Source organism: Rutidosis leptorrhynchoides, chromosome 7 (assembly GCF_046630445.1).
Source record: "Rutidosis leptorrhynchoides isolate AG116_Rl617_1_P2 chromosome 7, CSIRO_AGI_Rlap_v1, whole genome shotgun sequence".
NCBI lineage: Eukaryota > Viridiplantae > Streptophyta > Magnoliopsida > Asterales > Asteraceae > Rutidosis > Rutidosis leptorrhynchoides.
This window is the reverse complement of record NC_092339.1, coordinates 165,449,873-165,464,037: the sequence shown is the minus strand read 5'-3', so window position 1 is coordinate 165,464,037 and position 14,165 is coordinate 165,449,873. Positions and strand designations below refer to the sequence as shown.

Here is a 14,165-nt window from a genome sequence, read left to right as displayed (position 1 = left end):
ATTTTGTATCCTATTTTACATATTTAATTCTAATGTTTTTATTTTATAATTTCAAATTATTTTATATACTTACATTTATATATATATATATATATATATATATATATATATATATATATATATATATATATATATATATATATATATATATACACATATATACATATTTATTTACAAACAATTGTTCGTGAATCGTTAGGAATAGTCGAAGGGTAATTGAATATATGAACATAGTTCCAAAGTTTTTGAGACTCAACATTACAGACTTTTATTATCGTGTCGAAAATCTATAAAGATTAAGTTTAAATTTGGTCAGAAATTTCCGGGTCGTCACAGGTTGCTCTTTATCAATGCCACCCTCTTGAAGAAAAGGCTTGTCCTCAAGCCGAAAGTCAGGGAACTAAGTCTGGATATCTATAGCGTCTTCCCAGGTGGCTTCATCATTATTGGGCCACTGAATTAGCCACTGAGGTGTAAGGACTCCGTTCCGAGAATAAGTGCGAGTAGCCAAACATTTAACTAGATGTGTGATATTTGTGGGATCAGTATCGAAACCATGTGGAAGGGAAGTTTCAACAGGTGCATTGCCAATTGCCTTTTTCAGTAGTGAAACGTGGAAAATGGGGTGTATTTTTGCGCTCTCAGGAAGCTGCAATTTGTAAGCAGCAGCACCGATACGTTCAATGATGATAAATGGCCCATAGAATCTAGCCAAGAGCTTTTGATTAATTCATTTGACAAAGGATTGTTGCATATGTGGGTGAAGCTTTAAGAATACCCAATCTCCCATGGTAAATTCAATATCACTTCGGTGTTTATCCGTTAATTTCTTCATATATGCTTGTGTACGTTGTAAATGGAATTTTAGTTACTTCAAAGCCTCATCTCGATCAAGTAAATCAGCCATCACATTTTCACATTTAACTTCACCCGGAACGAATCTAAAAGCAGTGGGTGGTGGCCGGCCATAAACAATATCAAAGGGAGTAGTATTAGTGGATACATGGTAACAAGTATTATGCCAAAATGCGGCTCATGGCAACCAAAAAGCCCAAGTTTTTGGCTGGTCTGCCACAAGACACCGAAGATAAGTTTCCAAGCTTTGATTTATGACTTCAGTTTGGCCGTCTGTTTCAGGATGGTAGGCTAAACTAAATTTCACTTTACTCCCTTGAAGATCGAAGATCTCTTGCCAAAACTTGCTAATAAATAATGGATCACTGTCACTTAGTATTGAACGGGGAATTCCATGTAAACGTATGACTTCTGTAAGGAAGATTTTGGCCACTAAGCGTGCTGTAAATGGTCACTTATGTAACGACCCGAAAATTTTCGACCAAATTTAAACTTTATTCCTATATGATTTCGACACGATAAACAAAATCTATAGAGTTGAGTCTCAAAATTTTTGGAATTGTTTACATGGATTCAGTGACCTTTGACTATTCCTGACGATTCATGAATAATTTTTTATAATAAATAAGTATATATATAAAAATGTAAGTATATATATAATAATTTGAAATTATAAAATATAATTTATAATTTAAATATTAAAATTAAATATGTAAAATAAGATATAAAATAATTAAGTTGTATTTAAAATGAATATATATATATATATATATATATATATATATATATATATATATATATATATATATATATATATATATATATATATATATATATATATATATATATATGTGTGTGTGTGTGTGTGTGTGTGTGTGTGTGTGTGTGTGAATTCAATACATAAGTAATATTACATATATTGTAATATATATAATTGATAAATATTAAATATCCAAAATAATATGAAATTATAATATTAATACAGTAAAAGTAATTACAAGTTAAAATATGTTTGTTATACTTACTTTCAGTATTATTATAAATAATAATAATAATAATATTAGTATCAATATTATTATATATATAGACCTGAGATTGATACGTATAACTTGTTGCATTAATATTAATATTACTATTAATACTAATATTATTAATATCGTTACTATTATCACTGAGGTTATTAAAATTATTATAAGTATTGTAATTTTTATACAACTTATTATTACCATGATTGTTATTATTATTATTATTAATAATACTACTAATATTATTATAAATATCATTAATCTTGTGTTATATATTATTATTATTAATTATCATTAAAATTGATATCATCCTTATTATTAGTGTTATTATGATTATTAACATTATGATTATTACTATTTATTACTATAAACTTTTATTATCATTATTTTTATTATTATCATTATCCTTATTATTATTAGCATAATATTATTATCTTTATAAATATTATTATTACTATTATTAATATCATTATAAATTATTAACATTATTATTATTATTATTATTATTATTATTATTATTATTATTATTATTATTATTATTATTATTATTATTATTATTATTATTATTATTAATATTAATGGAATTACTATTATTAATATTTATTATTAGGTTAACCGCGAATTAAGGATTGAATCAGTTGCAGATCCCTTTCAAACCGTATTTGATTTATATTTCTGTCTCCGATTATTGAAATTTAGTCATACGATCGTACTAATCAGTTCCCAGTCCCTTTCTACTTTCTATTTTAATTATTTATTTTCCCTTCCTGATTTATTCCTCCTGTCGATGCCATATGCTATGAAATCATCAATTCCTCTATGATATTGATTAAGGTAACCAATTATCTATCCTCACTATCAAATTGTATCAGCCAGTATCTATTTAGGACCATCGAAATTAAACAGAAACCAGAAAGGAGCACGACACCTCTGTTTTTCCAACTTTTTGGTCATATCTCGAATTCAAATCTTTTTTCAATAAGTAATAATGCAAAGTTATTAGGAATCGTTCACTCAAACTTTCTGGAAAATCTCAACTTCCAATTCTCCAAAACAAGATCGAATTCTAGAGTCAATGTTTTATCTCAAAAAGTCAACCGACTTGTTCATGGTAAAATTCGAACTCTGTTTTTACATGTTATTGACTGTGATATTCAATCGAGCAAATCAGAATAAATTTTAAAAATTTAGAAATGCAGTTATGTTAGAGATCATCTATCCAAGCTATCTGGAGAAATTCAAACTCCAATTCATCATATCAAATTCCAATTTAAGAGTCAAAGTTTTAAAAATTTAAAAGTCAACTCTTGTTTCTTCGTGAAATTCAAATTATCTGTTATGATTCAAATTCAATTAACGATTTCAGAAGTTTCTTTAAACAATTTGAAAACTACTTCATGTTTATATTTATAAGCTAATGATGCCTGGATTTTTAAAGCACGAATTACGTATTTATTTTTATTTTTATTTTCTTTTCTACTTGCAGCTTCTGTATCTGCTATTTTATTTAAATTTTTCTCCTGCTTTTAAGTTAAATCATCTTAGTTAATTGGTTTTGTTATGTTATTAAATCCTAAAACAAATCTTGTGTTAAAATATAGATAATCAATTTAATTGAAACTGTTTTGGGGAAGAAACAATGCTGAATCGAAAGAATTATACTTATTTGGTAGGATATAGAAACAGAAATGAATGATTGGAGGAATGGTTATATGTGTTGTTGAGTGAGCGGGAGGTCTCGTGTTCGAGCTCGACTTGTGGCATCTATGTTTTTTAAAGCGTTTTTGAGGTAGTAATTAATTTCAAAAATCATATTTATTATTATTATGGTTATAATTATTATCATTAGTATTATCATTAATTTGATTATTATTATTATTAGAATTATAATTATTATTATTATTATTATTATTATTATTATTATTATTACTACTACTACTAATATTGAAGATATGATTATTATTATTATTATTATTATTATTATTATTATTATTATTATTATTATTATTATTATTATTATTATTATTAATTATAGTTATTAGTAATAAGTAAATTATTAATATTATTAACACTAATACAAGTTATATTATTATCATTATTATCTTAGTTATTATTATTAACTATGTTAGTATTATCATTTAGTATTATCATTACTAATAATATTATTTATAGTATTATTATTATATTATTTTTGCTATTAATATTATTATGATTTCAAAAATACTAAGTATGTTAACTTATAATAAAAGGTGTTATGATAAAGATTAGGAAATTGATAATAATTATATGAATACATGTAGAATATGATTATGAATACAAATAAATATTTAAAAGAAACTATAGTCATTTGTTTATAAATTAAATACGAAGGATATGAATATATAACTATGAATATACAGGTTTAATAATATTGTTAAGATTAAAAATATAGAAATTTTTAGATATAAATATTATTATAAAATTATTAAAATCTTAACTAAAGTATGTTTTAAAAGAATTATTATAATTAATATTATCATAGTTATTTTAATACAACTTGGTACTATTATCATTATTAATATCATTATTAACATTATTATTATAACTTTTATCATTAATATATAGTATCATTAACATTTCTAATATTAGTAATGTCATAATTATTAGTAATACCATAATTAGTAATTCTATCATTATTATTATCACTATTAAAATTATTAATATTTTATCAGCAATATTAAGTATTATCAATATTATTATTTTTACCGTTACAAATATTATCTTAGTATAATTATAATTATTAATGATAATCATAAAAAAAAGTATATTTAACTTAACTATATTAAAATTTTCATTTAAAATGAATACATTTAATTAAATAATAAAATATATATAAGTTATTAATACAAAGATTTTATCACTAATATATATATATATATATATATATATATATATATATATATATATGTTCGATTACGATTATGTGTATTAATAAATATACAAATGATATAGGTTCGTGAATCCGAGGCCAACCATGCATTGTTCAATGTCATCACATGTATTTTTACTACAAAATACAGTACTGTGAGTTTCATTTTCTCTATTTTTAAATGCTTTTGCAATATATATTTTTGGGACTGAGAATACATGCGCTGCTTTTATAAATATTTTACGAAATAGACAAAAGTAATCAAAACTACATTCTATGCTTGAATTATCGAATCGAATATGCCCCTTTTTAGTCTGGTAATCTAAGAATTAGGGAACAGACACCCTAATTAACGCGAATCCTAAAGATAGATCTATTGGGCCTAACAAACCCCATCCGGGTTACGGATGCTTTAGTACTTCGATTTTATCATGTCCGATGAGAGTTCCGGAATGATGGGGATATTCTAGATGCATTTTTGTTAATGTCGATTACCAGGTGTTCACCATATGAATGATTTTTAATTCGCGGGTTACGCGTATTATTTTGTACTCGGGTTACGTGTACAATTAAATATATGAAATCTTGTGGTCTATAAAAATGATGAAAATGAATATTTATTATGAAAAACTAATGAACTCACTAACCTTTTGGTTGACACTTTAAAGCATGTTTATTCTCAGGTATGAAAGAAATCTTCCGCTGTGCATTACCTCATTTTAAGAATATTACTTGGAGTCATTCACGGCATATTTCGAAAGACGTTGCATTCGAGTCGTTGAGTTCATCAAGATTATTATTAATTCAATTATAGTTGGATATAGTATGAAATGGTATGCATGCCATCGACTTTCGATGTAAAGAAAGTTTGTCTTTTAAAAAAAACGAATGCAATGTTTGAAAAATGTATCATATAGAGGTCAAATACCTCGCGATGTAATCAACTATTGTGAATCATTTATAATGTATATGAACGGGTCCTTTCAGTTGGTATCAGAGTGGTGGTCTTAGCGAACCAGGTCTGCATTAGTGTGTCTAACTGATAGTTGTTAGGATGCATTAGTGAGTCTGGACTTCGACCGTGTCTGCATGTCAAAAGTTTTGCTTATCATTTTTGTCGGAAATTATCTGCTTATCATTCTTAGTTTAGACACATCTTATTGCATTGATTGCATGAATAGTGTATAGACAAAATTCATATTTTAGCGTATCTGATACTGTAAACTTTGCCTGACATATCCCGTAAATTCCTCCGTAATCTATGAACTCTCTTTCTATATATATATAGATATTCTATGTAATTAGAATACCACCTAATAGCCGGAAAATCATTTCATATTGAAAAATCCTTTATTCAATAGTACAAAATAGAATTCGTCATTAATTCAAGTCTCTCAGATTCCGAAATGAAATCCCACTCAAGCTCCAAAAACAGTGTGACCGGAATGGATAAACCAATCCGCCATCATCTATTTTGGATGAATTGGGGATTGTTCGTAGCCTCCTCAATCATTGGAGACAAGAAGAAGGTGATCCCTTCCATCCACCACATTGTCCTCTTGACGAAGAGCCTGAATCACTTACCGACGAACCTGTCCGAAACACCATTTTCTCTCTCATTTTCAGAGTATCTCGTCACGATTATATACTACATCAAATTTTAGATTTTATTTATCCGCTCGTCCGAACCGACAATCACCCCGGTGTAATAGAAGAAGTCAACGAGCTTCGCGCACGGGTAGTGGCTTTGGAGAATATGGTGCAAAGGTTACAAACACCAGCAGCAGCATCAACAACATAAACAGTACCACCATCAGCAACACCAACAGTACCATCACCACCACCAACAACAACAAACGATGAAGTATTGATCCATAACTTCATTGGAGAACCATTTTGCGGTGATTATGTAATCTCTAAAGTCTTAGAGATTATTCATTCTAGTTCCAACCGAAAACCAAATGAGATTAATATCATATTCACTCATTAAATCCATGATTACATCTGAAAAAAATATATATGTATATATGTTTTCATAACGATTGTAATTAAAAATTCTTTTGTACAAACTGTTAATGATAAAAATATTTTAACGGGTAGGTAATACCCGAGGAATATTTAGATTTCACATTAATAAGTTACACTGTACATTCTTCGAATCTGGTTCAACAGTCATTTACTATCCTACTTACAACCACCGATATCCGTATCCGTTCAACGTAGAATAACCATTTTCATTCAATTTTAAATTTGGATTTTGACCTATCAGAATCCAACAAGTGGCATAATGAAGAAAACATTTGACAAAATAAAATTTGTTAGAAACAAACTAATTAACTATGAGAAATTTTGTTAAGAATCTACGCTAACAAAATCCTAGCTAACTGTTCATAGCTAACTGTTAATTCCGTATTACATTTTATTTATCGCAATTTATTTATCGCAATTTTAATTCTAGCAATTTTATTTATCCTCATTTAATTTCTGTTATTTATTTTACGCACTTTAAATATCGTCGTATAAATCGGGACACACATACAATGTTTTAACATATCATATTGACGTCATATATATATATATATATATATATATATATATATATATATATATATATATATATATATATATATATATATATATATATATATATATATATATATATATATATATTATTTGGAATAACCATAGACACTCTATATGATGTAATGCTCGAGTTCGCTATACAGGGTGAGGTTGATTCTTAAATAATATATATACTTTGAGTTGTGATCAAGTCTGAGACATGTATACAAAGGGTCACGATATGTATTAATTAATTCGAATATTATATATTAAACTATAATATGAATTGTTGAACTACTAATTGTGGACTAATAACATTGGATAATTAAAAAGAATTAAAATATTGATTATAACATATGAAACTAAACATTTCTTCAAGTTTGCCACTTGATTTCATCTTAAACCTCATTTGTATCTTGACGATTACAATCTACGTCTAAACCTTTAATAATTCATGAAAACACCTCAATCGAGAGGATGAACCAACCGCACTTCATCTAGGAAAGATTTATGCATATAGTTATGCACTTGAAAAACTCTCGGAAACTGAGTAAACGTTAACAAGTATCTGTGATAGCTCCTTTGGCGTTGCTATTACCGAAAATAATTTTACAATCCCTCTCCAAATTAGTCATAGCTCCAGCAAATCAACTTCGATTTTTTGTTCGAAACAACTTTATTATAACCTTGATATATATGTGTGCTCTTTTATTGTTACCGGGTACCTTTCATATTTCACCATATTACCATCAGCGTTTAATCATCTAAAAACATAATTCTCTTGAAACCATCTCGAATTGATAACCGATGATTCAGATATGGTACCATTAAATGCAGAGGAAACAGCAAAATTGTAGATGGTCTAAACGGCCAAAAGTTTGATAATAAAGAATGGAATGTTGGGAATGCTCGATAGAAAATTTGGTATTGAAAAATAGATTAAGCTAACCATGAAGGAGACCAAGGAAAAATACAAGGACCAAACCCTATATTCAAAGAATCCAGGTAATTCTGGATCCGATGAAATCTTTAGAGAATGTCCTGCTCCGAAGTCATGTTAAAATCTTGCGGAAAATTTTTCCTTATCAACTTTCGAACTTAGAAATTCCCAAATATCATCATAAATATCTTCGATACTTCTGAAGATATTTTCATAAATATTCTCGTCCGAAATTATATACCTCTTCATGATATCTGTAATACATTATATTGGAAATTTCTGTAAAATCTAAGTATAAACTATGAATGAATTCTGAAGTAGTGTTGGGAACTGAAGTATGATTTAGTATAATATAATGACACTTGATCAACGTGATTATATTACAGTAAGTCATGCTGAGTTTCTAAATGGAACGTGATGATTCACAGATCATAACGTCATCATGTGCCATGCTACACGACTCTTGTATTCTACTTAATCTCTAAACATATCAAGAAAATATTTTCTTGATGATTCGGTCTTTTCTGGGATATTCTGGTAATTTGACAAATCAAGATCGTGCCATTACGATTTCCTTCTTAGAACATTAACTATGTCCATTCCGAATTTCATATCTACAAATTCTGGACCATTATTCGCTTGACTTAGAGTCGAGAAGAGAATAAAAAGACAACGAGCTCCGAAATATAAAGGAGAATATAAAGCCCGATAACAACACATAAATTACAAACCGTGTATATCAATGTTTATCGCAACATAAAGACACGGGAGGATTAAAAACACTATAACCCCAAGGACGAAGTAGAAGAAAATAGATTCCTCCGGTGGAAGTTTGAAAAGGAGAATGATTGTTGCGATAGTCAGGATAAGGTCAAAAATTAGGACTGGATTAAGCATTTTCACAATCTTTTGAATTTGGGAATTGAGTATAGGAATGGTAAAAGTATTGGAACGGAAGAAGTTAATTTATAGTGAAATATCTGATAAAGAAATCAAGGCAGATCTCCGCATTTAATTAGAGAAATCCTAATCTCCTGAATCACCAAAGAATCAAATCTTATAGATTTCGAAGATTTTTCTTTTAAATCTCTTGAATTCCAGAATTTAACCAAGACGACGTCAAAAGTTAAAACGAACCTTATTTTCTAAATTCAAACTTGACTACGTCAGAGGTTAAGACTAATCTTTATTATCTCATTTCAACTCACTATTTTGTGATAGCCTCACTCGTACTCTTTACACAATCAAATTATTTTATCCCTATTACTCGATGGTGATAAAACTCTATTTATCAACTCATATTCGTCATGAAAACATACTTATTGTCATCCATGACCATCTATATCAAATTTCGGGGACGAAATTTCTTTAACGGGTAGGTACTGTGACGACCCGGAAATTTTCGACCAAATTTAAACTTTATTCCTATATGATTTCGACACGATAAGCAAAGTCTATAGAGTTGAGTCTCAAAATTTTTGGAATTGTTTACATGGATTCAGTGACCTTTGACTATTCCCGACGATTTACGAACAATTGTTTATAATAAATAAGTATATATATAAAAATGTAAGTATATATATAATAATTTGAAATTATAAAATATAATTTATAATTTAAATATTAAAATTAAATATGTAAAATAAGATATAAAATAATTAAGTTATATTTAAAATGAATATATATATATATATATATATATATATATATATATATATATATATATATATATATATATATATATATATATATATATATATATATATATATATATATATATATATATATATATCTATATATATATATATATGTGAATTCAATACATAAGTAATATTACATATATTGTAATATATATAATTTATAAATATTAAATATCCAAAATAATATGAAATTATAATATTAATACAGTAAAAGTAATTACAAGTTAAAATATGTTTGTTATACTTACTTTCAGTATTATTATAAATATTAATAATAATAATAATAATAATAATAATAATAATAATAATAATAATAATAATAATAATAATAATAATAATAATAATAATAATAATAATATTAGTATCAATATTATTATATATATAGACCTGAGATTGATACGCATAACTTGTTGTATTAATATTAATATTACTATCAAAACTAATATTATTAATATCGTTACTATTATCACTGAGGTTATTAAAGTTATTATAAGTATTGTTATTTTTATACAACTTATTACTATCATGAATGTTATTATTATTATTATTATTATTATTATTAATACTACTAATACTATTATAAATATCATTAATCTTGTGATATATATTATTATTATTAATATCATTAAAATTGATATCATCCTTATTATTAGTGATATTATGATTATTAACATTATTATTATTACTATTTATTACTATAAACTTTTATTATCATTATTTTTATTATTATCATTATTTTTATTATTATCATTATCCTTATTATTATTATTAGCATAATATTATTATCTTTATAAATATTATTATTACTATTATTAATATCATTATAAATTATTAACATTATTATTATTAATATTATTATTATTACTATTATTATTATTATTATTATTATTATTTTTATTATTATTATTATTATTATTATTATTATTATTATTATTATTAATATTAATGGAATTACTATTATTAATATTTATTATTAGATTAACCGCGAATTAAGGATTGAATCAGTTGTAGATCCCTTTCAAACCATATTTGATTTATATTTCTGTCTCTGATTATTGAAATTTAGTCATACGATCGTACTAATCAGTTCCCAGTCCCTTTCTACTTTCTATTTTATTTATTTATTTTCCCTTCCTGATTTATTCCTCCTGTCGACGCCATATGCTATGAAATCATCGAATTCCTCTATGATATTGATTAAGGTAACCAATTATCTACCCTCACTATCAAATTGTATCAGCCAGTATCTATTTTGGACCATCAAAATTAAACAGAAACCAGAAAGGAGCACGACACCTCTGTTTTTCCAACTTTTTGGTCATATCTCGAATTCAAATCGTTTTTCAAAAAGTAATAATGCAAAGTTATTAGGAATCGTTCACTCAAAATTTCTGGAAAATCTCAACTTCCAATTCTCCAAAACAAGATCGAATTTTGGAGTCAAAGTTTTATCTCAAAAAGTCAACCGACTTGTTCATGGTAAAATTCGAACTCGTTTTTACATTTTAAGCTTAATTAAGGATCCAGGAACTTTATATATATGATTTAGAACCTTGTTTATGTTATAATTATAATCTAAAACTATCTAAAAATTAAGATTTGATTTGGTGTTCATAATGTTATTGACTGTGATATTCAATCGAGCAAATCAGAATAAATTTTAAAAATTTAGAAATGCAGTTAGGTTAGAGATCATCTATCCAAGCTATCTGGAGAAATTTAAACTCCAATTCATCATATCAAATTCCAATTTAAGAGTCAAAGTTTTAAAAATTTAAAAGTCAACTCTTGTTTCTTCGTGAAATTCAAATTATCGGTTATGATTCAAATTCAATTAACGATCTTAGAAGTTTCTTTAAAAAATTTGAAAACTACTTCATGTTATATTTATAAGCTAATGATGCCTGGATTTTTAAAGCACGAATGACGTCTTTATTTTTATTTTTCTTTTCATTTCGACTTGCAGCTTTTATATCTGTTATTTTATTAAAATTTTTCTCCTGCTTTTAAGTTAAATCATCTTAGTTAATTGGTTTTGTTATGTTATTAAATCCTAAAACAAATCTTGTGTTAAAATAAAGATAATCAATTTAATCGAAACTGTTTTGGGAAAGAAACAATACTGAATCGAAAGAATTATACTTATTCGGTAGGATATAGAAATAGAAATGAATGATTGGAGGAATGGTTATATGTGTTATTGAGTGAGCGGGAGGTCTCGAGTTCGAGCCCGACTTGTGGCATCTATTTTTTTTAAAGCATTTTTGAGGTAGTAATTAATTTCAAAAATCAAATTTATTATTATTATTGTTATAATTATTATCATTAGTATTATCATTAATTTGATTATTATTATTAGAATTATAATTATAATTATTATTATTATTACTAATATTGAAGATATGATTATTATTATTATTATTATTATTATTATTATTATTATTATTATTATTATTATTATTATTATTATTATTATTATTATTATTATTATTATTATTATTATTATTATTATTATTATTATTATTATTAATTATAGTTATTGGTAATAAGTAAATTATTAATATTATTAACACTAATACAAGTTATATCATTATCATTATTATGTTAGTTATTATTATTAACTATGTTAGTATTATCATTTAGTATTATCATTACTAATAATATTATTTATAGTATTATTATTATATTATTTTTGCTAGTAATATTATTATGATTTCAAAAATACTAAACATGTTAACTTATAATAAAAGGTGTTATGATAAAGATTAGGAAATTGATAATAATTATATGAATACATGTAGAATTTGATTATGAATACAAATAAATATTTAAAAGAAACTATAGTCATTTGTTTATAAATTAAATACGAAGGATATGAATATATAACTACGAATATACAGTTTTAATAATATTGTTAAGATTAAAAATATAGAAATTTTTGGATATAAATATTATTATGAAATTATTAAAATCTTAAGTAAAGTATCTTTTAAAAGAATTATTATAATTAATATTATCATAGTTATTATAATACAACTTGGTACTATTATCATTATTAATATCACTATTAACATTATTATTATAACTTTTATCATTAATATATAGTATCATTAACATTTCTAATATTAGTAATGTCATAATTATTAGTAATACCATAATTAGTAATTCTATCATTATTATTATCACTATTAAAATTATTAATATTTTATCAGCAATATTAAGTATTATCAATATTATTATTTTTACCATTACAAATATTATCTTAGTATAATTATAATTATTAATGATAATCATAAAAAAAAGTAAATTTAACTTAACTATATTAAAATTTTCATTTAAAATGAATACATTTTATTAAATAATAAAATATATATAAGTTATTAATACAAAGATTTTATCACTAATATATTATATATATATATATATATATATATATATATATATATATATATATATATATATATATATATATATATATATATATATATATATATATATATATATATATATATATATATATATGTTCGATTACAATTATGTGTATTAATAAATATACAAATGATATAGGTTCGTGAATCCGAGGCCAACCCTGCATTGTTCAATGTCGTCACATGTATTTTTACTACAAAATACAGTACTGTGAGTTTCATTTGCTCCTTTTTTAAATGCTTTTTGCAATATATATTTTTGGGACTGAGAATACATGCGCTGCTTTTATAAATATTTTACGAAATAGACAGAAGTAATCGAAACTACATTCTATGGTTGGATTATCGAATCGAATATGCCCCTTTTTAGTCTGGTAATCTAAGAATTAGGGAACAGACACCCTAATTGACAAGAATCCTAAAGATAGATCTATTGGGCCTAACAAACCCCATCCGGGTTACGGATGCTTTAGTACTTCGATTTTATCATGTCCGATGAGAGTCCCGGAATGATGGGGATATTCTAGATGCATTTTGTTAATGTCGATTACCAGGTGTTCACCATATGAATGATTTTTAATTCGCGGGTTACGCGTATTATTTTGTACTTGGGTTACGTGTACAATTAAATATATGAAATCTTATGGTCTATAAAAATGATGAAAATGAATATTGATTATGATAAACTAATGAACTCACCAACCTTTTGGTTGACACTTTAAAGCATGTCTATTCTCAGGTATGAAA

The 14,165-nt window shown here is 25.2% G+C and overlaps 1 protein-coding gene across 1 annotated transcript; it reads right to left on the bottom strand.

Annotated features, from left to right (window-relative positions):
• Nucleotides 1-400: 400 nt before the first annotated feature.
• LOC139859759 (uncharacterized) lies at nt 401-907 on the bottom strand. Its single transcript, XM_071848533.1, has 2 exons — nt 873-907; nt 401-707 (listed from the first exon to the last, which is right to left on the bottom strand). The coding sequence occupies exons 1-2, from the start codon at nt 905-907 to the stop codon at nt 401-403; spliced, it is 342 nt and encodes a 113-aa protein (XP_071704634.1).
• Nucleotides 908-14,165: the final 13,258 nt, after the last annotated feature.